This window comes from Stylophora pistillata, chromosome 9 (genome assembly GCF_964205215.1).
Source record: "Stylophora pistillata chromosome 9, jaStyPist1.2, whole genome shotgun sequence".
In the NCBI taxonomy this organism is placed as follows: domain Eukaryota; kingdom Metazoa; phylum Cnidaria; class Anthozoa; order Scleractinia; family Pocilloporidae; genus Stylophora; species Stylophora pistillata.
In genome coordinates, this window is record NC_142527.1 from 11,403,091 (window position 1) to 11,429,398 (window position 26,308).

The 26,308-nt window shown below is 39.0% G+C and overlaps 1 protein-coding gene across 2 annotated transcripts; it reads left to right on the plus strand.

Moving 5' to 3' along the window:
• Nucleotides 1-1,721: 1,721 nt before the first annotated feature.
• LOC111328136 (protein SDA1 homolog) lies at nt 1,722-26,283 on the plus strand. 2 transcript variants are annotated; one of them, XR_015991419.1, is made up of 24 exons: nt 1,722-1,904; nt 2,754-2,858; nt 5,688-5,786; nt 6,368-6,423; nt 7,850-7,976; nt 8,901-9,059; nt 9,590-9,670; nt 10,036-10,137; nt 10,379-10,451; nt 11,079-11,182; nt 11,674-11,731; nt 12,414-12,472; nt 13,329-13,405; nt 13,951-14,048; nt 14,427-14,503; nt 14,616-14,699; nt 15,425-15,476; nt 16,777-16,853; nt 17,802-17,944; nt 18,372-18,487; nt 19,087-19,171; nt 24,499-24,582; nt 24,704-24,790; nt 25,405-26,283. XR_015991419.1 is itself a non-coding variant. In XM_088732273.1 (24 exons), the coding sequence occupies exons 1-24, from the start codon at nt 1,815-1,817 to the stop codon at nt 25,447-25,449; spliced, it is 2,103 nt and encodes a 700-aa protein (XP_088588399.1). In that variant the 5' UTR covers nt 1,724-1,814; the 3' UTR covers nt 25,450-26,283. The 2 variants fall into 2 exon arrangements, 1 of the variants encoding a protein (XP_088588399.1); XM_088732273.1 differs by having other exon boundaries at nt 1,724-1,904; nt 17,802-17,909.
• The last annotated feature ends 25 nt before the right edge of the window (nt 26,284-26,308 follow it).

Sequence of the window (26,308 nt, forward strand, 5' to 3'; positions counted from 1 at the left end):
TGATAAAACCAGATGATCTTGTAATACCCCCACCGACATAGTGCGCTTATGCTTCGTCTGGAAGTTTGTGCAACTTCAGTCCGCAAACTGCTGTTGCATTTGAATGTGTTGCTCTAGGATGTTTTCGATGGTGATGATCAGTGCTTCATAGGCCAGTTTTAAGATATTTGCCTTGCACGTGGAGGGAAAAGGAAGAGTTGCTGGCAAGTCTAGGCAACAGGAAAATGGATCTTGGTAACTGGCGGTATCAGCATTTAATAACTTGAAGGTTTGCCGGGTGACTTTAACTCAACTGGTCAACTATGGTTGAACTTGTTACACCGCGCTAAATGACCAAAATTTGTAGCAATATTGTAAGAGGAGATGTGACGTTTTTACTCGATATATGAAAAAAGAAAAAATACGTCTGTTCAGTTTTAGAAAGATTCAAGACAGGATCAGACTCCATATTTAGCGACACATCATGTACAACCACAACATAAAACTAAATATTCCAAACAAGAGTCTTCTTACAGTAAGTTGAGATGAAAATTGGCAACCAGGTCAATGAGAAGCTTAAAAATAAAATGTCATGTTTGATCCTATTGTATACTTTCCTTAACTTTTTATTTCTATTTTAGTGATTTCAGATTTTCAAACAATGCCCTTTGATAATGCAAGTAATGTCTCTGCGGTCGAATAGAGAATTTAAGATTTAAATTGTTTCCTTTTGTTTCGGAACTTCCTTTGAATAAGGTTACCAATTGTAAATGTAAGGCGGAATTTTTCACCGGCGAGCTTGCTAGATTAATTGATCAATGCTGATACTACATTTTTTTCGATAATAAATATTTATCTTAAGCTTTTATCTTTACCATTCGTTTGAAAATGCTGTGAATTTGTCCTCATCAACAAACTCAAATTTCCGTCCAACCCACGTTTTTTTGTTGTTATTGTGCATAGCAAAGTCGGCGAATGCAGCCGACAGCTGTTCAGCTCATCATGGCTGACCGCTTGGCAACGATACTCTTTGAGAGTCTGAGAAAAAAAATTGTAAAAATGGTGCGATTTAGTTTCGCGGTTTCGACAGGGTAGAGAGTGTCGAAAGTTCCGTGAGTCTCATGAATGCCTTTTCGAAGTATAATTTTCTTTTTTACCCCGACCTTTGTTTGGTTTTCGTTCTCAGGGGCGACGCGTGTGATCTGATCATTTAGACAATCACGTCAACAGAGCTTGAACTTGAAACTGAAGTTAAGGTGATGCACGAATTTGAAGTCGAATTGAGCGCTTGTTTTTTATTTTTTAAGTTTTTTAGTTGACTTGAATGTTGTGCCCTTTATCATGATCCCGAATTTGCGTTCTCTCCTGTCAGAAGAGAGGGGAGAATACGTCTCTGTAACTCAAATAGAGGGTGGCACAGTGACCCACTAATAAAGCTACTGACTCGGTTGTTGATGTGTGTTCGCCGAGGCGCCTCGCCTCTCTCTAAACTATCCGGGATCTCATAGAGTGGACAACCTTGCTGGGCTTGAAAGCCGATTTACATTACAATTAGAGCACGGCATGGCGCCTTGGCATTCTCTGAGCTCGACTTTTAATTAAAAAAAAAAAACTACCACTCGACTGTAACGCTTTTACATTACAATCCAAGATAGGTATGGGGTTTGCCGCTGAATGAGTATGTCGCCATATCACGCCTGCAGATTTCGCTGTACAGCAGTCATCTTTACAGCCAGACTTAAGTATGTCATGTATGGGGAATTATTATATACCTGCCTAACTACAGAAGATGAAGTTTATTTCATTTTAGTTATTTATTTCTTGAGAAAGTCGATATGAGTGATAGAAACAGAAACAAATTACCAAATAACTTACCCCAGCTGCAGAATTTGGTGAAGAGGGATCCTGACTCGTATAAAGAAGAGGTAAGAGTGTGATCGGGTGCGTGTAAATGTCAGTGTTCCGAATACTCTAAAAGATACACGTGCTGGGCTTTAATAACCAAGACAAATCTAATCATGTATGTTACCCAATTCTTTTTTCCCGAGTATCTAAGTCTCCCACACCGATTTAAAACGGGAGGAGTTTTTTTGTGTTATCTTCTGGTAGGGTGATCTTGGAACACTGTCTCTATCACGACTGGTCATGTTTCGTTGGCTTGAATGATTGATTCTTTAACCCCGACGAGTGACCAAGACAGAATTTCTCCTTACCGTATCAATACAATATCAAACAGACAAATGATGAGATTGAAGAAAAAAATCAATTGAGAGATAATTAGTTGATCCAGTACAGAATTCTCCAAACTAGCATCACCAGAATTGTATTGCAGACAGTAAGAAGAATTTAATGAAATCTTGGGCGGGAAAAGGGTTACATACATTTAAGCTTACCCACAAATGCTTCGTTCCCAGAGATGATATGAAAAGTTTAGGATCAGGCACCAAACATTTTGTAGCTTTATTGGAAAGATTGTGTTAAGGTGATGATAAATTTGCTTTGTTTATTTCACTTTGATCCTTGTCGTGCAAGGAATTTATACAAGCAGGCAAGTACAGGAAAGATTTCTGCATAACCCTATACTATTTTAAAACAAATCTGTCTTCTGAAAGGCAAACTATTGTTTCCTCGTTGTTTTCTTTAACCAAGAACTTTATGCGTAATGAAGCGTGAAGCTGTGTGGAAATCTTACCCCTGTATATAATATCATGCCATAATTGTCCAGACTGTGAAAATAACATATGTTTGTTCCTCTTTTACTTTTTTTCCTATAGTTTGGTCAGCAGTTTCGGCACTATGAATCAAATCTTCAGATCTTTAAGCTTGATCCATCCAGTGCCAACAAAACCCTTTCTGATTTGGTTATGTTTCTCAGCCAGGTAAAGTTTGTTTGTATCAAATACAGTCAAGTACATTTGTTGTGTGAGACATGGTTGTCCAACACCTAGTGTTCACCCCTTTAACACCCAGATTTCATTGATGATTCTCCTTACTGGTTGCCATGCCATTCATATTCTTCTTTATTCTATCACTTGTCTGTTTGGTATTGTATTTTTATTATATGGCTGTGTCTCACAAGGACTGGGAACTACCAAATTCATGAATTTGATTGGTTGAAATCAGTATTGAAAGCAGTCTAGACCGGCATCTAGACCGGTCTAGAAAATAAGGTACGAAGAATATACAAAATTGGCATATAAGACAGCCATATGATAAACATTAACCGAGCTAGGTTGGTCTGTATGGGAGAATCTTGACCTCGATCGCTGGTACAGACCTTGAACTTTTGAACTTTGAACTTTATTTTTATTTAGACACAGTAAATCTATCAGATAAAATGATAATATTATTACAATCTATTATTACAGTTACAATCTATTTTAATCTATATAAACATGATCTAAAATTTAAAAGTGAAATAGAAAAAAAAATAAAGAAATTCTGCTTTACATAGATGCCGTGTGTGTTTTGTCGATTCAGACGAAGAAATTGCGACAACCATTTCGGAAGGATTGAAGTGATTTTGCTTGCCGCAATTCAGGGGACAAGCTATTCCAGATAACCGCACCGTTATAGCTAAAGCTATTTTTCAGGAAATTGGTGCGGGGCAATGGAACAGCTAGTTTGTTTTCAGAGTTCCTTAGATGATATGGAGGATCATATTTAGTGAAAAGAGAACCAAGATAGTCGGGCGCAAGACCATGTATAGATTTATAGACCATGGTGGCCACTTGTATTTGTCGCTGAGTATCTAACCGTCTCCAGTTAAGTTGCACAAAAAGAGGATCAGCGCTTGTGTCATAACTGGAGAAGGTCAGAATACGGGCAGCCCGGTTTTGCAACTTTTGGAGCTTATTCGAAAGACCCTTGTTCGGTCTGTGCTGGTGATCTCGGTCAAGATTCTCCCATACAGACCTCCTGCTTGGTTAATAAGAACTAAATATTGTAAGGAGAAATTCTGTCTTGGTCACTAATGGGAGTCTAAGAGTTTAGAGGTCTGGGTTGAGACCTGGTTGGGATCATTGTGATGTGTTCTTGGGTAAGACAGGGAACTTTCAAATAGCCTCTCTTTATCCAGGAGAATCATTAAGAACCAGCAAACTGTCAGGGAACTCTGGGAAAAAGGTTGACGGCCAGCTTTTGATGGACCAGCATCCCATCCAGAAGGGGGAACATGTAGCAATACTCCAAGTCCCTTCATACTACAAAGACCAGGATAAACCCTGGCACCTTTTGGCCTATTTGGTTTTAGTACAGACCTTGTCGATAATTTATATTATTTTGTAGTTAATGAACAGTCAATTCAATCTAATTATTTATTCGGCAAGTTATGGAATTTCTCAATGTTCATGCATGTATATCTCTCTGTTAGTACTTGCGCTATGACTGGTTAATTTAGCAGGCTGTATTTTACTGTATGTGATTTGCGCTTGCAACTAGAAGCGTTACTGTAGCTTTGAAGGTTACAGATGTATAGTGACCCATTTATTTTTGTACTAATTGCCAGAGGAAACAAGTCAAACTAAAAACCAAATAGACAGATTGTTTTAAATATAAAATAACATTTGAGAGTTCAGCGAAATGTAACTTACAATTTGTAGGGCATTCCACACATCTTATACATCTTTATGCGATCTCTGGTTGACCGTTATGTTCAGTATTAAATTCGTCTTTAAATAAAAGGGGGAGGTTGATCCCCAGACTCCCTGGGACAATGCTCTGGTACCAAAACTATTATACGCTAAGTGCAAATCAGTATGCTTTGTTCAATTCAAAAGTTTGTTTAACTCTTTTTCCATCAAGAGTGACCAGCATCTAATTTCTCCTTACAATAACACCCCTGAATCATGCATTAAGGTCATGAGAGTGAAGGAAATGATCACCAGCTAAACAAACTTTTGATTGTTAAACAGATTCTCTTTGTTAGCACCCAGGGAAATGTATGGAGAACAGTGTGGGGAATACACCTGCTGATGTTAGGATTTTGAAGCCAGACATATGATAAAGCTCCTACTCAGCTCATTTTCTTGGTCCATATTGTAACTCACAGAGCCTCATTTTTTCCATTTGGATTTGCTCAGGCCATAAATCTGGATGTATATCTTATTAGACATTTTGTTGTGTAGTATCACAGAGAACTTTATGAGTTGTGCTATATTTTGACAAACCCAAAGGGTGAATCAAAATACAAATAACGAGTAAAAATACTCAGCGATACAACACATCAAAACGTCTAATAAGTTATTTATTATCCAACACACCAAATTGTTATTTCAATGCGGCTAAATTTTCCGGATGTTTATATACACAGAGTGCGTGACAGAAGTATGTGAAGCGAAGTGGAATTGGCCTGTTTTTGTGTTACTGTTTCTATTTTCTTTCATAAATGAAATTTCATTGTCATCTAACTGCTTTTCTTTGTTCAATTTATCTCAGAAACTTGGATTAATATTTGCCAGCCATTCCAACTCTTTGTTGTCAGAAAAATGATTTAAATTGTCTGCCATTTTTTTTGGAACTTCAACCCAATTTGTCGCTTGCGTGATTCAAGAAAACCTGTATAACTGGTTCTCTGGAGTACAGTTACCACATGATATTTATTTGATGATGTTATTTCTACTCTACGGAGTGTGGTTGAGTAATGAATATATTTATGTTTACTTTGTAAATCATTGTTCTTGAATCTAATTATTTTCTTGTATTTGTAGGTTGCACACTGCTACACAGAGGAACTGGAACATTTCCCTCAGGAACTTATTGATGTCTTGCAAAGACATCACAGTGTTATGGATCCTGAGCTTAGAATGGTGCAGTAATTTCAGTGTTTATTGGCATTGGTTAGACTATGAGCAGTCCCTTTTTTTGGCAAGGTCTGTAGCACAAGTAAAAAAAATCCTTGAAACTGAAAAAGTTTATGTTAACGCACAGCAGGGAGTTCTTGAAGTGACGTTGATGTGCTTGTAGGAGCTCCATGAATGAGCCACTTGAAAAGTAGGGACTGCAGACTAACCTTACTTTTCGAGCATCTCATTCATGGAGCTCCATTGCACACTATTGTTACTCCAAAAGCTCCCTGTGGTGTACTAACTTCTATTTTTTATTTTCACTTTTTTTTTTTACTTTCACAATGGACATTGGCAAAAAGGAGGGACTGCTTGAAGTCCAGGCATTGGTGTATGACCCAATATTTATGTACCTGACAAATTTTTGTAAGTCAAAGCCCTGATTAGCATAGATTTATTTACTTCTGGAGACACCTCAAAGATGTTTGGTGGTTTTGAGTTGTACCACTGATAACAAAGAACAACTCATGATCTAAAACTCACCAGCATGTCTAGCCAGCCTGTGCCGTAACTTGTGTTTTTCATGCATGAAAAATTTTTTTCAGACAATTTGTAGAGCTCTTATCCTGCTTCGAAACAAGAACTTATTGTCACCAACAAGGTAGAGGCAATTCATTTTTAAATACTTTAAAATACTTTAATTCCCAATTATAAACCCATTAAATTGTATTTCCTATGAATTTGTACTATTGTTATTACATGCCCACATGTTCCTATACCTCATCATATTAAGTAATAAGACAAATCATGTACAGCCTTCTAGGAAACTGTTTTTTTTCCCTGACTATCTGTTTAGAGCACTCTGTCAGGTAGCTAAAGCTATACAAGTGACCAGTATGGTGGTTAGAGGTGTACTTGTGTTTATTAGTGTTTTATTAGTGTTTTATTAGTATTTTATTAGTGTTTAGAGCACTCTGTCAGGTAGCTAAAGCTATACAAGTGACCAGTATGGTGGTTAGAGGTGTACTTGTGTTTATTAGTGTTTTATTAGTGTTTTATTAGTATTTTATTAGTGTTTAGAGCACTCTGTCAGGTAGCTAAAGCTATACGAGTGACCAGTATGGTGATTAGAGGTGCACTTGTGTTTATTAGTGTTTTTTTTTAGGCAGTCTCTCCTTTTGTGCTTCTTAATCCTACACTAAGTTCGAAGAATTACTCACAAATACAGTTAACATACATTAACACTCAAATGTTAGTTGACAGTCCCTTGAAACTTGAATATTGATTCTGAAAACTTGAGCCTGGAAACTTTATTCTCATTTTCTTGAACTTCTTAGATTGAAGGATTGAGTTCTGAGGGACTGTGAACTAATATTTGAGTGGTAATGTATACATATCATAATGGAAACCACCCTGACTATTCTTATAAATGCTATCTTTTGAAATTATATTGATCACTTTTAATTTGAAGCATCAACATCACCCCCCACCCCACTTGTGAAGATTGGTGTGTTCAAATTCCTGTCCCCCAGGGGGCAAATAATGTGTTCAAATGTGCTACCCAACATTTTTCAAAAGGCAAAATCAGTGACTGTGACTTTCTACTTTACTGACCAAGCTTTAAAACCTAGATTTTGCAGACCTTTTCTTCCCTGAGCCTTCTTATTTAACCCATTACTCCCATGAGTGATCAAGACAGAATTTCTCCTTACAATATCAATACAATATCAAGCAGACAAGTGACGAGAATAAAGAAAAATGTCAATAAGGGGAATTTTTAGTTGATCCAGTACAAAATTCTTGGAACTAACATCATAAGAATTGTATGGCAGACAGTTAGGAGAATCACTATTGGGATCTCGAGAGTGAAAGGGTTAAAGATATAATGCTTGGATTCCAATGGAAAGACTTGACACTACTGGTTCAAATTTCTCACCCCAGCCAGGCAAGGTTCAAATTCCCCACTGCCCAGTGTGTGGAAGGGTGAGGGGATGTTGAAGGTTTGAATTCAACTGTTAGAAATAAATGGCAGTGAACTTGGTGCTGAATTTTAACTGAGCCAATCAAATTTTTTTTGAACTCTTTAGTCTCCTAGAGCTCTTTTTCGCATTGTTCAGATGTAAGGATAAATTACTGAGGCAGGTTTTGTACAGTCACATCGTCTCAGACATCAAGAATATAAATGCCAAGCACAAGAATAATAAAGTTAATAATGTGAGTACATGACATTGAGGTGAACTTTGAAAACGTGCTTTTAAAAATTACAAAATGTAATATTTTTGGTAGTCATGGTAATGATACTTCTAGCAATGGATTTATGATTACTACTTTTTTTGTTACAGTTTTAGGCAGTTCTTAGATTCATGAAATAATCTATAGTACATTTTGACCATCTACTGAGTGATAAATATTCTGACTGATGAACGGAATGAAAGTCTCACAGGCTAATTGACTGAATGACTGACAAACTGACCAACAGACTGGCCAGCTGACTGACTGACTGACAAACTGACCAACAGACTGGCCAGCTGACTGACTGACTGACTGACTGACTGATTGGCCAGGTGCCTGACTAGCCAGCCCACTAGCTGCTAGATTGAATTACTGACTGACTGACTGAGTAGATAATTAACTGACTCACTGACTCAATGACTGAGTAGCTAATTGACTAAGGGCTGATAGTTTCTAAAGAAACTGTTTGGGGCTGCATTGGTGGGGGCAACGAAATAATTTGAATATATCAACAAAGTTGAAATGGTAAATTGGCCACCGTTACGATTATAAAAGCTGACGTTTCGAGCGTTAGCCCTTCGACTGCTGACTTTGGACTGATTGACTAGTTGACTGACTGACTGAATGGCCAATTGACTGACTGACAGACTGTCTGACTGACTGACTGTCTTACTGTCTGACTGACTACCTGACCGACTACCTGACCGACAGGCTGATTGAGTGAGTGACTGACTGTCTTACTGTTTGACTGACAGGCTGACTGACTCTCTTACTGACAGGCTGACTGACTGACTAATTAACTTACTGACTGACTGATGGATAACTTACTCTGATTAATTAATGGTTTCATTGGTGAATTGATTAACCAGTCGCATGTAATGGCTTTGAATTGTCATTTTACTCTAGACTCTACAAAACTTCATGTACACAATGCTGCGAGACAGTAATGTTATAGCTGCGAAGAAATCGTTGGATGTAATGGTGGAACTTTACAGAAAGAACGTATGGAATGATGCAAAAACGGTTAATGTCATAACAACAGCTTGCTTTTCAACGGTTACAAAGGTAGCTAATTTGAATTTAGTTAATAAATAATAGCTCTTAACAGTACTTAGTGTTAAAAAACATCAATTTTAAGCTAAAGTACCTGACTCTTTGAACACTGAGAGTGACTAAGATGTAGTATCTAGTTTCTCATTACAATATCACCCCTAAATCAAAACTGAGGGTCTTGAGAATACAGGAAATGATCACCAACCAAAGGAGCTCCTGATTGTTAAACAAATTCTCCTTGTCAGCACCTTAGGAAATGTATAGAGAACAGGATGGAGAATATACATGCTGATGTTAGCGTATAAAGTGGAAATGGTATTTCTCAAGCAGTGATTTGAACTGATTTTCCAACATGAAGATACTGAAAAAGAGTTTTGGAGAAGGGTATTTTACTTATGAGTGAAGAAAATGTAAACCACTGCAATCCCTGTTTTCTTGTGATGCTCAATTGAAATTTCCTCAATATATTTTGGTACATTTTTGTACCGATAAATTGATCAGATTTGTGATTTACCATATTTTTTGTATTTTGATGCCTTTAGATTATGGTTGCTGCTCTGACATTTTTCCTCGGCAAAGATGAAGATAATGAAGATAAGGACGAAAGTGACAGTGACCATGAGGTAATGGTACATTATTTTTCACGCGGAAGAAGGGGGGGGAGGTGTGCGCGGTGAAACTTACCTGATCTCCCCTTAAAGCTCTGTTATATTTTTATGATCCCGACCCCCCCTCCCCGTAATTGACAGTCGATTTTCTTTAGTCCCCCCTTTGTGCTCGTCGGTGACGACTGATCCTCCCTCTGACCCCCCAAAAACCATGTGATCTCCCCCCTTCCCCCCCCCCCCAAAAAAAATCTTCGCCCTCTTAGGCGTTAAATCGTGAATAGTCACTTAGATAAATGAACTACATTCCCATGGCCAAGCTTAGAATTGTAACGAGAATTTACATGTAGTGTAGAAATTAATTATGATTGCATTTTCACCAGTTAGACCAATCTGCTGTTCGAAGAATGCTCCATGCTGGTGGAGTGAACAAGAAAACGTTAAAAAAGAAACATAAAATTGAGAAAGCAATGGTAACGTTAAAGGTAATTAGCCACATATCTGTAGAAGATAACCAGTCAGAGATGATATTTACTTAATAATACAAAACGCAACCGCTTACAATTTTTTTTCCTTTAAAATAATGATTGGTAGCAGTAGGAGAGCCTGCGTTCCCCTCAGCGTCCCTCCTGGGGAGGATTGAAGACTGGACGCGAGAAAACGGTAGAGATCATTCCCAAAGTCAGTTTATTTCAGGATAATGTTACTCCATAACCTCTTTTTCAGAAACAAAAGAAGAAACAAAGAAATCCATCGGCTGTAAACTTTTCAGCTCTTCACCTCATCAATGACCCTCAGGGTAAAACATAAAAACATAAAAATGATAATGTGTTTAACAATATTTTAACATTGGAAGGTGTTAAAACACCTCTCATACAGCTGACTGCAAATCTTTTTCCCTATTGTAAAGTGCTCAGCTAGGAAATACAACCGAGCAAGGGTTTCAACAACCTCTTTCTTACCGGTGGTGTTACAGGCGTCCGTACCCTGAAAAGGAATCATGGGGTGAAACCCAAACACGTAAAAAAGTAAAAAAGTAAAACTAGCGAAAATCGTTAAAACGGCCGAAACGCACAGACTAGCTACATTTGGTTAAACCGGTTAAATCAGACGAATTAGCCGAAATGGTTAAATCGGCCAGAACGCACAAACTAGCTGAATTTATTAAACTGGTAAAAATGGTCAAACTAGCCGGAGTGGTTAAAACGGTCAAAGCGAACAAACAAGCTAAATTTGTTAAACTGCATGGTAAGAATAGTCAATGAACTTATACGTCCCAATGACCCAACTGCCTCAAATGACCAAACCAACTCAAACGACTAAATTGCGATGTCTAGCCACCCTTGTGGACAAAGGTCTATTTTTCGTTTGCTAAATGAAATTTGTTGTTAAACAAAGCTTGATGAACTTCTCATATTATGCACAGGTTTCAGTGAAAGGCTGTTTAAGCAGCTTGAATCATCAACGGAACGATTTGAAGTGAAACTGATGATAATGGACTTGATATCGAGACTTGTCGGGATTCATCAGGTAAGTAGGACACGTTGTGCGCTTGATCTGAACCAAACCAAAGCAAACAACATATTCTGTGCTCTTTGATTGGTCCAGAAAACTCGCGTCACTCTCAACCAATCAGATGCAAAACTAAAACCAATCAAGATTTGGTCACCCGCGTTTTCGCGCGCTTTATGCACTTTGGTTGGTTTAGTCTGAGTTCTCATTGGCTATGTAAGGTATTTCCTGTTTTGTGATTGCTGTTTTGATTATCTTGGTTTTTGGTTTTACGACACTCAACCGAAAAGTGCTCTAACGACACTTAATCCAAATGCGTTCTGTCGAGCCAGTTCCGAATTGTTTATTCTTTTACTCCCACCACTTCTTCATCACCCTTATCGTACCTTGCTTAAATTTTCAGCCAAGACAATTTGATGTAAAATCGAAACTATAACGCCTTACTATTGTTTCTTTCCTATCACCACATTTTTGTTAAATTGCTTCTTTTTTATTCTGTTCACTGTTAGCTCTTTTTGTTCAACTTTTATCCTTTCATTCAACGATATTTGCAGCCACATCAAAGAGGTAACTTGTGAGAACTTTGTTATTCTCTTTGATAAACATGTAGGAATTTTATCTTTGATTGTAAATAGAGTTAAAAATAGCATGAAGCGACTAGCGATATCATAACTCACCTTCGATGGGATGTTAGTACATCTTATATGATCGGAGAAGGATCAGGTTTTGAAGGCCTGGTTACTTCACTCTCACATAATCGACCATAGTGTCGCCTTTTTCTCTTTAGCAGCTCCACCTCCATCATGTTAATTGAGCCAAAAATGGCCAATTACCCAGACCAATACTCTGTCTTCCGTCTTCCTAATCTCTTTGTATTTACATAATAATTTGGATATATCAACAAAGTTGAAATGGTAAATTGGCCACCGTAATGATTACAAAAGCTGACGTTTCGAGCGTTAGCCCTTCGTCGGAGCTCCGACGAGCTTCGTTATTCGCTCGAAACGTCAGCTTTTGTAATCATTACGGTGGCCAATTTACCATTTCAACTTTGTTGATATATCCAAATTATTTCGTTACTTCCACCGACGCAGCCCCAAACAGTTTCTTTCGAAACTATCAGCCTTTTTTCTTTGTATTTACCCTTAGTCTCCAATTCATTTCGTTTTGTTATTCTCTTAGTTATGCTGTAAATTTGTTGTCACGATATATAGGTCTATACAAACACACTATTTTTATTATTCTACAGAAGTGACCAAACTCCTGACCTACTTTGCCCAGGCCTGTCATGATCTGGTTCCTCCAGAGGTTTGTTGATATGAGCATTTAAACCTTGAGTTAAGTACCTTTATGAGAAATAACGTTAACAACAGGACAGCTCCTGTTGCATATCTTGAGATATTTCGATTCGGATAATTTTTCTATTATTAAATGGTAGCTGGAAAGGAAGTTTGTTTTCCGGGACGTTTGCATCATGGATAAATTCAATCTTATGTCCCCTACTGAGAGCGGAAAACTTGGACACTACTTTTGTCAATGAAAAAAGATGGAACATTAGAGAATGCCTGGTGCAAATGTTTGGGACACAACCTTCCTTTCCCGTGTGAAACTAAAATAACTTTGGTCGAAATCACATATTCCAGCCAACACCTTGATGGATTTCTCTCTTCCCAGAAGTTTCTCTTGGTAACTGAGGTCAACGTAAAAACCTTTCATGAAGTGATATCTCTTTGTTATCGACCAACTGCACAAAGTAGAGAACAGATGTGGTGCGATATTGTACAGTTGGTCCTTTTGCATTATAAAAAATCCTGTTTAATAAGTCGGCTGCTTGCGCTGCGCTTTTCTATCTGCTTTCTTCGCGCAGAGTGCCTTATGAGAAGTGAGCCTAAGATAAAGCAGTTGGATAATAAATAGCTTATTAGAGACATTATGCAGTCATGTAGATTATTTGTTTTGGTACACATCTGGCTTTGGAAGAAAATTCAAGATTGCTCTTTATTCAGTGTCTTATTTATTCAATTCAGTAGATTTATTTTTATGTTGGTTTTTTTATTAATCTATTTAGTTTTGTTTATAAATATGCCCCTCTAAAGGAGTTTATGTTGCTCTATATATTTATTAGCGAGTTTCCTTGTCTGTTTGTTTGTTTTTTTTTTAATAGGTTATCGAGTCAGGTTTGAAAGCGATTGTAAATAATTTTGTTACAGAAAGGAATTCTAACGAAGTAATGGCGGTTGGGTGAGTGTGATTGTTATGGGGAGTGTTATCTCAAAATAATGTCGCTATCTAGACGTGTTAAGAAGACATTTTTTTGACAGACACGTGCAGTTGTTAAATCGGAACCTACTCCCAAGGACTAGAGTAACAGAGGCTCCAAGATTGAGCTGCAGGGCATGAGCCCAAGCCCTAGACTGAACCAAGACTTAAGTGTGTCTACTGAGAGGAATGGGCCGTCCTTACCTTGACATTGGTCAATATTTAAAGGTTTTAGTCTTTCCGGGGGGAGCGAGAATAGGTACCACCTTTTGTATCCCTGCGATCAGCAGAGAACGTTTTAGGCGACAATTAGAAGGGTGTGAACTTCCCTTTCCATTTATATCGATGTCGGAAACCAAGCAGATTAAGTTAAGCATTCGTTCAGTGTAGATGGACGAAAATTAGGACGAGCGGAAAACGGCGAGGGTCTAAGAGAGCGACTCGGCCATTTTTTTCTCCCAGGCTCCCGCCACTTTTCAATCGCCCCTTCTTCTTTCTACAATTAACATACTGTACCCTTCATGCAGTTTGAACGCTGTTCGTGAAGTTTGTGCAAGGTGTCCTTTGGTAATGACAGACGAGTTACTTCAGGATTTAGCGCAGTACAAGACATCTAAAGACAAAAGTGAGTTTTCTTTTAAAACACATCCCTCTCCATTTAAGACCTCTTTTCTCGCATGTTATTTAGGTGGTTTGAAACCACGTAGACCTTGTGGATTATCGTTCCTGTCAACCCTTTACTCCTAGAAGTGATTAACATGTAACTTCTCTCTACAATATCCATACATTATCCCGCAAACATGTTATGAGAAGACCCAAACTTACAGGTAGTTGTTAGCTTGATCTGACACTAAATTCTCGTACCTGATAAACAAAGAAATATGTCGCAGCGAGGGAGGAGAAAAACAAAGTAAGATCCTGTAAGTTAGAGGGTTATCTCCTCGCGAACTGCTTTGTTATGTTTTTCAATACAAAACTGTGAGATTGGATTTGTCTTTCACAGGTGTTATGATGGCAGCGCGATCGCTCATTCAACTATTCCGGTCCGTGAATCCAGCACTTCTTCACAAGAAAGACAGGGTAAGCAAATAATTATGTGCTCAAAGGAAGATGTTATTGGTCAAGAGGGTGGAAAAAAATGTATCAGGTAAGGTTACTTACTTCTTTGGGTTTTTTTTGCGTATTAAATAAGGGAAAACCAACAGAAGCAAGTAAGGAGGTGACAGTGAAGCAGTATGGAGAGCTTAAAACAACAGACTTCGTTCCAGGGACAGAGGTAAAGTGTTTCACATAGATGGAGTTACAGATTATTGAAACTCGCGTCTCATCTTTGGAACTGTAGCTTAACATTACTGCGAAACCCTCAAGACCTTAAACAGGGATCGATTGAAATACACAAGGACTTAAAGGCATGGTATTCTTGTGGCTCACACGAGTACACTGCAAAAAGAGACGAAGTGATGTTAGTCATCCACACAGACTTGACCCGTCTGATGTACACGCTACCTCACAAGCTTCACAACTAAGTAGCTTAGCCACACTCGCCCCTCCTTGGGCTCTTTACTTCAGTCTTGTGATGCCTGCTAAATCTTGTACCCTTTACCCCCTGACATCATCATTATACATTTTCAAAATACTATTCTCTATACATTTCCTGAGGTGCTTGCAAGCGGAACTTGTTTAACAATCAAGAGCTCCTTTTGTTGGTGATCATTTCCTTTATTCTCCTCACCTTAATGCTGGGTCATGGGTCCTGTTGCGAGGAGAAATTAGATGCTAGTCACTGTTAGGGTCAAAGGGTTAAACTGACCCCCTCTATAAGATTTTTTTTTTCATCAAAATTATTATCGAAGGTTCTCTCCCCCTCCCCCCTCTTTTCTCTGCGATATTTTACCTCGAAGGCAGGACGCCCCACTGTTTTGTCACCTGATTGTCATTCTGGCCTCGCGGCGTGATTGGATAAGTGATGTAAACAACAACGCAATCCTTTAATTGTAATAGGCACTTGATGACGAACAGGATGGAGAGAAGCAAACCAACAACGAAAACCAAGGTAAATTTGATTTCTTCAGAGATCCTGAGTGACAGAGATCCTGAGTGACAGAGATCCTGCGTGACAGAGATTATGCGTGACTGAGATCCTGCGTGACAGAGATCCTACGTGACAGTGAACCGGCGTAACATGGCTTATTGTTTCTCGCTTCCTCTTAGGAAAATCTTAGCGATGGAGAGGGAAGTTTTGGGGGGGGTGGTAGCGTTAGGTTCACGCCTAGAAGCGTACCACTAAAACCAAAACAAAAAGGAGGAACAAGAAATGATAATAGAATACAGAGAAAGACGAAAAAAGAAGGAAGGCTGTTTCAGCCTTTGTATAGCATAGCTAACGTGATAGCTATGGGTTTCCACAAAAAGAGATGTAGAGATCTAGATATCTCTAGAGACGCTGTGAGTGCTCTTACAAGCGCTGTAATAGATTATAAATAATCAATTTTATTCACAGAGGGTTACACGTAACAGTATTTCAACTGAAGAACAAATAGCCCTCTATCCTAAATCTAAAATACACTAGACAATATGGATACACTATAGATATGCTACACAAACAATAGTCTCCCTTTGGCGCGAAAATATGCACTGACATTTGTCTGCGGACATCATCTGTTCCGAGATGCGAACAGTTTTCCTCGAGCTTCGCTCTCCGAAAACTGTGGGAAAAATTTTTACGAACAGTTTACCGTTTACCGCACGAGATGTTCACGCTGTAAACGGTAAGGTAGGACTCTGAATAAACAAACAAGTCACTTCTTCTTCTCTAACAACCACAAAACGCTCTGAAATAAATTTTTAAACGAGGACTTATCGTAGTGGAAGGTTCGAAAATTGGGGAATACTATTTGGGGTATATTCTCATATATTCTTCAGTTTTAGCTGGAGCAGATTCGGTCACGTGAGGCGTGTGGACTAATCACGCACGAACAAAAATATTTGAAGGATCATAAATAAATTTAGTATAATTTCAGAGCTGAACAAAGAGTTTCCAGTAATCTGATTGGTCGAGCGGTTCCTTATATGATGCTATATAAACCGCTCCGCGCGGTTTATAGAAAATGTTCAACTAAAATGTTAATAAATGTTACTAAAATGTTATGATTTTAGAAATTTCTCAGTTGTTCAGCTCTGAAATTATACTAAAACAATTATCCACCTCAGGTTCGGTGAATATTGTCGAATAATCCCCTCGACTTCGTCTCGGGGATTATTCGACGATGTTCACCTCGCCTTCGGCGAATAATTGTTAAATATACACTTTAAAACAATAACGGTGAAATTTCTTTCCCTCCTCTCCCCCTCAGATGAGTGGGAGAGTGATGAAGATGACGACGATGGTGAATGGGTGGATATATATCATTCATCAGACGAAGAAGGAGAGGTACAAATTTTCTTGTTTAAATTTGTTGGTTTAATTTTGCCTTTTTTTGACCTACACTTTTGTGTTGCTACCATTCCTCGAAGTTCAAAAGCGAAACCCATTTCTCAGTACTAGATTAACTTACTGGAGATGCATTCTTGTTAAAATTCTATAAACTACGCTTGGTTAGCTCATGTTGTACAATGCTGTGGGTCGAGGGTTCAAGCCCCAGACCGGACCAACACTCAGGGTATTTAAATAACTGATGAAAATATGCTGCCTCTGCTATAACATTGGTAAATGGTTATACATTTTAGTCTTGTCGGATAAGGACGATAAACCGTAGGCCCCTTCTCGTGCATCTTCTCTGTACTGGTTACAGGGGACGTTAAAGAACCCACGAACTGGGCCAGCCTGTCTAGATATCGAAAATAGAGAGTTGTATAAATACGCCCAGGTGGTAGTTTATTGTACCTACAGTAAAGTGAAATAGGAAACTAAATCGATGCAACAGAAGTAGCATTAGTGACTACTTAATAGTAGTTATTATAGTTCTCATAAGCTGTTACAGGATATGATGTTGAATACGTTTATTACTGTTCAACTGTTTAGGGTGCTTTCCGATTGAGTGTCGTAAAACCAAAACGCATCGGCCAATTAAAAGAAAGGAAAAGGAATTTGATGCGAACTCAAAGTAAAAATAAACTGCCAAAAACGCGGGAAAACGCGGGCAACCAACTCGTGATTGGGTTTAGTTTAGCATCTGATTAGTTGAGAGAGTGGCGCGAGTTTTCTGGACCAATCACAGAACGAAGTAAAGAAGAACCAATTCATTCCCGGATTACTTTGAACACTCTATTGGAAATAACTCTATTAGGACCATATCACTCGTAAAAACATTTTCTAGTAATAACTATTGATGGCTAATTGACACACTGTAGATAAAGATGTTTTGTCTTTAATTAAAAGGAACAGAACGAGGAAGAAGAGGAAGAAGAGGAAGAAGAGGAAGAGAATGAAGGAGAAGATGGAAGCGAAGACTTAAAAACCAAGGCAGCAAGAATAAGCCAGTCAAGAGTAAGAGATACGATTCCCTTTTTGGTTTTTGTCAGGTATTTCTCTTCACTTTTCTTTCTTTTCAAAGCGCAACTGTATTATGAGTTAACACCGCTTCAAGGGCTGGTGGACATCACCACAAGAACGGAATATAAATGTTGCCTGACATCTTGCCATCGGAGAGTTCCTGAACAGTTTTCAGGATAACCCCCAACAACAAACAGCAGAGTTAACCAACTACTTTGGTCATTTGGGTCAGCCGTCGCTTCCAGTCATTCCAAATCCAGGTGCACCAACCTCTGGGTGTTAGAGGAAAAACAAAGCCTGAATTGCATGCAAAGCGTAGAATAAAACTTGAAAGTTCGATAACTGAGTTGAATACATGTCAAACACAGCAAAAGACTAAGGACAGTTCAGAGAGCTCATTTTTTCTCCTTTTAGGTTTTTCGCTAAGCGTGTGTATTATTTACCTTTTTCTTTTAGTTCCTCACAGATGACGACTTCAAGAAAATCAAAATGCGAGAAATCGCTCGTCAGATTGATCCCAAAGCGGGCAAGAAGCGAAAGAGGACTACAGACACTACGGGGCTCGCTGAGAGGTTTGTCATTTATCTGTGGATAAACAAAAATGTATATATACGTGAGCTGTGTAGACGGCGGGGTATTGTAAACTGGGGCACTAACGAAAAACGTACGGTTCGCTCGTTTTTGTGTTTGGTTCTGGTTCGTTTTTGTCTTGGTCCTTTATGCGCTGGTTTGTTTGCTAGCTCATTTCCTTTTATGTGAAATTCTGGTCGCCTGGATATAACTTTTGATCAGGTTTCATCAACTGAGTTGTTTCGAGCGTTAACCATTCGTTGGAGCGAATACAGGAATTGTGGGTTGTGTGTGTTTTATATGCAGAAAATGGAGCTATGCTATTGGTGTGTGAGGTGAAAAATAAAATTAGTTGAGTGAAAAGTGGTCCTGGATATCGTGGGGATTGAGAGTGCCGATTTGAAAGATACGTTTTTGTTCTAGAGATTTGCGGCTTTCCAAACTGTCAAGATGCAAGGAAAGGCCACAGACTGCCATATACTGCTTAGAATGATTCGGGAGGTTAAAGTGTCTAGCTACCGTTTATATTTGCTATTCCTTTCTACGTCACGAAGATGTTTGTTTGCTTCTATGCTCTTAAGCTGTTTTTCCTTCTACACAGAAACGAACTTCTTTCCGTGGGAGACATCGAAAACATACATAAGAAGAGAAAACACGATAAGGATTCAAGACTGGAGACTGTCATTGTAAGTAGTGAGTAACGTAGATTGATATTGATATTCTCTACTCTGTGCTCTTTGCATTTCTTATAGTAGTGGCAAGGAGAATTTGTTTGACAATCAGGAACTTCTCGAATTGGTGATCATTTCCTTTCTTCTCTTGACATTCATATTTGATTTTAGGGTGATACTGCAAAGAGAAATAGGTTTCCAGACAACAAAGGGTCAAAGAATTAAACCCGATTCCAAAATGATCCGAACGTGAACCACTTCTTCTAGTTGTGTGGTGGTACTTTCGTTCATCATGAATAATGGGTGAATTGCATTGAAAATTCATCTTCGACTTGTAGATATGGTGTGACGAATTTAGCTTTACTAGTGAATTACAGTTTAAGAAAAAAGGCCTTCGAAGGGCTATAACTCAATTATAGAAACACTTAACCATTTCCCAAGAAAGGATGTTTCGATTTTCGTTAAGACACAATTTTTTCAGGTTTCAATGTCATCTAGGGACCAATCATTATTCATAGCCGAGGGGGAAGGGAACATGTGATTCATTGTATCTCTAAAATGGACTCTGGATGAGGCAATTTTAAACCGCTATCGTTTAACTTTTTTATGGCCATCCACACGGAGTTATACAGAATTTGTTACTGAATGCTTCTTGCTAAACGAGCTCGAGGTCCACACTGTAAGTTACGGACCGTGTTTTTTTTCTACTCGGACTGATGGCCTAAGCGCCAAGCGCTCGGGCCATAAATCTGCACGGAAAAACCAGGTTCTGAAACTTACAGTAAGCACCGAGAAAACGAGGTAAAGAGACTGAAGACATTAATGAATATGGCGGGCCGCACAGTGAAATACGGGTCGCTTAATTGACCAATCATAGCGCGGGCCATGAATCTGAGCAGAAAAAAACTCGGTTCCGTAATTTACAATACGGATCGAGAAGGCGAGGTTAGTAGTAACTGAAGACATTTATGAATATGGCGGGCCGCACAGTGAAATCTGGGTCGCTTAATTGACCAATCATAGCGCACGCTCCAACTGAGAGATATAATAAAGCAGACCAAAGCATGATATGTCAGCCTTGGAATGATAAATGGTTTGAGTACCTGAATTTTTGCAATGATCGTTCGATGCGTTTATTTGCGAAGAAATAAGGACCACCTAATCACTCAAGTTGACGTAAGAACACCAACTGATAGAGGTAAAACATGACGCTAATGGCGATCAGCAAAGGGTCGAGGGAATTTTTTGCCATCTGCTTTCAGCCGTCAATACACTTGGACCGAAGTATCTGCATTGCCTGTCGACTTTTAGATTTTTGAACCAGGGTTTATTTCATGATAGAGGAAGAGCTAGTAAGCTAGAGTTTATTTTTGGCGTCGGTCGTTGTCGTGAACGAAATGCTCGAACTCATTGATCGCTATTGCAGTTTCAAATTTCACTTGTGGCCTTAGTGTGTAACTTCATATTTCCAACATTGTTGTTTGTGTAGTTGTTGTTATTTCAAACAGGGTGGTGTGCTAAATATAAACGTTTCTTTTGTAATTCTCTAAACGTGCGGGGTGAAGGCTTTTATGCTTCACAGCGGCTCAGTTTGCGCTGGAAATTGCAGACATTGCTTCACGGTTGGACGGATACTTACTATCTCTGTCCACATCTGCATGGTACTCTTTGGCTGTCACGATTTGTTTTTGTAAAGGAAACCGCAATGGTTCGTTTTGATCAGCGAATCTCGAGCACTGTTCTAAACTGCACGTAGAAGTTGCTTTCCTGTGTTAAGAGTTCCTTTGCATGCTCCGCCACTGATAACCCGCTTAAGGCGTGTTCTAATCCTGCCTGATAGTATGGCTTACAACTTCCTCTGTTTCTCGATACATGAGATGGAGCTCACGTGGTGGGCGCGCGATAACCCGCGTGAATTACGCACGCCTGACACGCGTAATACGCGCGCGTGGGGTAACTACAGTGTTAGGTTATGTTGAACGCGAGTAACATGTATCTTTGCAATTTTTAATTTACTTTTGAAATGGAAATTGATTTCCGCGAAAACTCGCTTTTGATTTCTCGTTTGTCTCAGCCTTCCACATTGCAATTGGATTTGATTTAGATTATAAGGAGAGTCTTTCTTGTCCAAGTCGTGATTTTCTTGTGATTGTCTTCAGTCTTGTGCTCATCCGTGTCCGATTTTTAGTTTAGAAGCCTATCATGTAGAACTTTTTATCGCTCGATGAATTCGAATTTTCCGCGATTTGCCGTTGTAACGAGTACGACATTCACGAAGTAAACAGGAACAGGTTACGACAACTCACCAGTAGCAGAAGTAACCTCCTGCTCTGCTAAAACGGAACTCTTTGAGTTTCAGTAGACCGTGACATGTTTCAAAAGGTGAAGTGTAGCGTGACTTATTTCGCGTCATCAGTGAAGACCCGCGGGCTTCAAAGTAGCATTTTTCCGCCACCGTCTCCTGACACCTAACCTCCCCTTGTACCGAGAGAAACACAAATGAAGCAAACAGGAACTACAAAATGGCTAGCCTGTGTACAGCCGCCCCATCCCTCAAAAAAATCGGGAAGGGGACCCCACCCGGGTACCCCTTCCGATTTTTTGGAGGGGATGGGGCGGCTCTACACAGGCTACAAAATGGCCCTCTTTTTGGTGGATTGTACACGAAAGGAGTAACTTTCGGTCAAGAGTGGTCAATGACTGGGAAAAGGTTGGACACCAGGGCGGAACCCCCCTCCTTTTTACACACATACATACATACCCAGGGTAACATTGTGGCATTCTGTTGCATCAGAAGGGGGGATTTTCATTGTGGTATAGAGCGTACGCTTTAACTTTTTTTCATTAAAGTCGAGGAAACCACAAACTATAAGCATGAAGTGGGGGGGGGGGGGGGGAGTAGAGAGATATTGTAGAGATATGGTAATTGAAAAGAGGTAATGGATGGTCCTTAATGGAGAAAAACTTTTACATTGATTGCAAACTACGAACTTGGCACATTTGGGCTGATTTTCTCATAATGCACAGATCTTGGGGTCGCGTTGAAAAAGTAAACCAACAGCATGTTTGGGTAAGATAAGTGAGTGGAAACAGCAGGCTTTTAACATTTCCTCTTTACACGTGCGGTTAGTCCAAGAACTTCCTGCACTCACAGCGGGAACTTACCTAGATTTTATTTATAGCTTCCTTGTGCTACAGAAAGATCTGCTCGTCCTAAGACTTAAGAGATAATTTCTCATCCGTTTCAAGGATTCAAATGACTCAATTACACATCGTACTTCGATGACCCATGTAGCGGAATAAAAATTGCTGTTGTGTACAGTCAATATCACTGAATCCAAACATGTGGCTCTTTCCTGCTGCCTGCATGTTATTCTATCGCGATCATATGTGGGACCTTGGAAGCTCATCGGTCTGATGTTTATTTTGGCTATGTTTACCACGAGCACATGATTGATAACACAGTCGGGGTTAACGGCTGCTTTGGGTTAAAATTACAACTTACGTCATAATATGTGAAGTTATTATTACAGCATTGGCTTTAAAATAGAAAGAAACCTCATAGATGACTGTGCATGTGCTCTGGTGGGTGGTTAATGAAGTATTTAAATTGAACCATGTGGAAACAGGCGGGGATGGCTCAAGATGGTGGTTACTAACACAGAATTAAATTGAAGAGCCTTGAAGACGATGGCAAAATGTTCAAAATTTATAAAGCACGAGTGAGCATCCTTGAGAGGTCATTTGGATTTCTTAATCGACATCACTACAGGAAGGTGGAAGATTTGGGACCTTTCGAAAACATTTCCTTTTACAAAGTCGGGACTTTGGTTTAAGATATTGGTGCAAGTGGGAATTTTGCTGACGCGCATGTCACTAATTAATAGATAAACTGCGAACTGTTTCCAACTGTTTCGCATAAACTGAGGGTCTAAAAGAAAGGCTTTTGAAAACGTATGGTCTTGTTGTTGATATGAACCTCACTGAATCGTGTTACATAGCCGCCGAACAAAGCTGTTGGGGATTAGGTTTTGTTATAGATCCGCACAGCTCTTTGTAAATGACGAAAATGTTTACGTCAGTCAATTTATTTCAAGATCTGCCAATATAATACAATACTAGCGTGATCTCGACTCAGACAAGAACTAAATCACTATCGTCTGCCTTTTGATGGAGTCTTGCATACTTGGATTTATAGCCAAACATTGCATGCATGAACAGACAATAATACTTTGAAAGCTTAGGCGGCGTTGGCACGTTTTTGCTGCTTTTTGCATTTTTTATTTGTCTTGATCAAGGTGTTGTACATCAAGAGCAAATAAGGGGTCCAACTATTTTCACTTATACGTCAATTAGAGAAAGAGCCGGAAAAATTAGTCAACAACCGTGAGCTTTATGTAAAGTGATGACGATATTTTGTGTTTATCACTTCTCAGACATATACAAGTGGTTGATATTGTTTTAGAGTGAGACCGGCATTTGGCCGGTCAACCAATTGAGAGAAAGGCTAACAAAAAGAGAAAGAGATTGAGTCACGAAATGGTCGCACGGTTTCCGCATTTTTTTTCTTCTGTTGGAAACTTCACACAAGGGAAAGAAGATATCTTTAAATCCACTTTTTTTCTCGAAAATCCTCTGACGTGCATGCACTGAACTTAAAGATTAGTGCAGCTTATCTTAGTGAGGCGGCCTCGGGGTGGTCTTTTAGAGAGGATCAAATGCTTTTTGAATGAAGGTCTCAATTTGTGCATTCCTAGTCACCAAGCTTACTTCCTGTCTCCATCAAAGGTATAGATATTGGTTGACACAAGCGTTGGCTCCTGACTTTCTAAAGCTAAAGGCTTTTAACACGAACAATGTTTTTGGAAAATTATGATCAGATTCCTTCACGGAAAAGAAGAACGCTGTTAAATGTGTCCCGCTCTCAACATGTGGCTTCGTAGTAGTTGTTAGTAGGGTCCAAATAGTATCTGGGAGGGTGAATGATGGGGGGGGGGGGGGGGGGGGGAGGGCATGAGTTCGAATCCTGCCGAAGCCTGATTTTTTTTCAGGTTTTTTTCAGTTTTTTTTTTGCCATTACTTGAATTACAGCTCACTGGCGAGGAGCGTCGTTTCACCTCCTTACACTGTTGTTAGGTCGCAGTGTTGGGAAGTTTGTGTAACTTATTGTCCCGATGGACGGATGATAGATCATGTCTCTGTCCCAGCAACAGCTATTATGAGAATAGCGCTCCCACTGTAACTGACCAAACTCTTTTTTTTTTTTTTTTTTAATCTCGTGCTAGGAAGATTCAACCCAGTTGAAATTCATTTAGTTTAACGTTAATTTTATTTTGTTTTAGGCTGGCAGACAAGGTAGAGAAAAATTCGGCTCAAAGAAGGCCTCAAAGAAGCGTCTCAATCAGTTTGCCAGCACCTCAAATAAGGTCAGCGGAGACTGTTTTTCGTCACAAACATTTTGGAGAAATTCAAAGAAAGAGTTGCTCAAAACGTACTGAGAAAAAAGTCATTTTTTTTATGAAAACCAACGTTTCTGGACTTTTGCAGGAGAAAAGGAAAAATAAGAATTTCATGATGATGCGTCACAACAAAGATGTCAGAGGGAAAAACAAACGTTCATTTCGAGATAAGCAGGTTGGTCCTTTTAAGGAATTTTTATTTCTTTTACGGACACAGTCAGATTTTGCCAGTGCTTGTCAGTTCAATAAAACTCCATAAAATGACTCGCAAAATGTCGCTACCCCCTATCCCCTACCCCCTATCCCCTACCCCCTTCCCCTATTCCCTAGCCCCTATTCCCTACCCCCATCCGCTACCCCTCCCCCCCTTCCCATCAAAGAAAGAAAAAAAAAAGAAGGAAGAATGTGTTCAAAAAAAGTAAGAAAAATTCCAGAGACGTTACAGTAAAGTTGTTGCTGTAGTTGTTTTTTGTTTTGTTTTTTGCTAAGAATTGTGTTTAAGAGAGGTTCCTTGAAAAACAAAATACACAAATGACGGGGCTGTATGAGACCAAGACTCTGAAAACTTGGAAATAAATGCGCTATAAAAAATTAAACTGAGAAGTTACTTCTGGTAAGCATTATAAACAATTTATTTTCAATTAAAATTTGCATGGGGTTTAACTTTCCTACTGCTTCATTGTTTGTAGCCTCCGTCTCTATCCTCTGATCTCGGGAAGACCAAGAAAGAGAAAAAAACATTTCTGTTTAACTTGGTTGTTTCTCTCGGCCTATTCTTGTCTTTTTCAGTTTGCACTGAGACAAGCGCTTCTCAAGAACAAGAAAGCGAAATAGCGATGAATGGCATAATGCGTTGAGTGACAGCTCAGTTGGTGAAGCTGAACGCTTTGGTTCCCCAGCAGAGTATTCGCCAGTGAAGTGGCTAGATCTATGTAAAAAATGCCGAACTTGAGAGTACTTTCGTCAAGACTGCCAAGCGAGACAACAGTTTTAATTTGATTGACCTTAGAAGTGAAATGAAAACTGAAAGGGCACAAGAAAAAAAGAAAAAACTTTTTAATGTATCTCAAAATAACGTTGAAGGAATAAATACGGAAGTGGTTTAACTCAAACGCGTTTTGTTGTGTATCTGGGTAAAGTTGAAACGTGCTTGGGTAGTTATTGGGTGAGCGGCAGGCAGCAATCGTACTCAGCTTAAGAGGGTACATCTGTACGCTGGACAAAAGAATCCAATGTTAATCATGTTAAGAGACGTGAAACTGTTTAGCATCATGTTACGCTTCCTCAACAAAATTGAGCTTGAGGATGGCACGTTTTAGGGAAGATATTTTTTTTTCCTTGTTTAAAATGTTTTTGTCTCTGTCTTTTTAAATTTATTTATTTATTGCTTTTAAAAGATTAACAATATTTTTAGCGAGAGAAATCGGAGATAGAACCATTTCTTTGACTGATTTAATGTAGCACGAATCAATGTCGTAAAGGTTTGATTTAAATCCCTTTTTCCGTCTGTTCGATAGAAAAAGGAAAATGCATTGAGCTGTTAAGCTTGACCAGTAGAAATTTTATCGTTTGCTTATGAATTAGATAATTAACACTCAGCTGTTCTATATTTTTCAAGGCTCCTAAATATAGCAGTTACCAACCTGAAATTAAACTGTCATATTTCTATTTTGTGTGAAAGGGTTTTATTCTG

Bases quoted from the DNA above. Each gene is read 5' to 3' on its own strand.
- LOC111328136 (XM_088732273.1), top strand. From the start codon at position 1,815: ATGAGTGATAGAAACAGAAACAAATTACCAAATAACTTACCCCAGCTG. The intron at 5,787-6,367 runs GTGCAGTAATTT...AATTTTTTTCAG, and splicing joins TGGATCCTGAGCTTAGAATG to ACAATTTGTAGAGCTCTTAT. The intron at 11,183-11,673 runs GTAAGTAGGACA...GTTCACTGTTAG, and splicing joins GACTTGTCGGGATTCATCAG to CTCTTTTTGTTCAACTTTTA.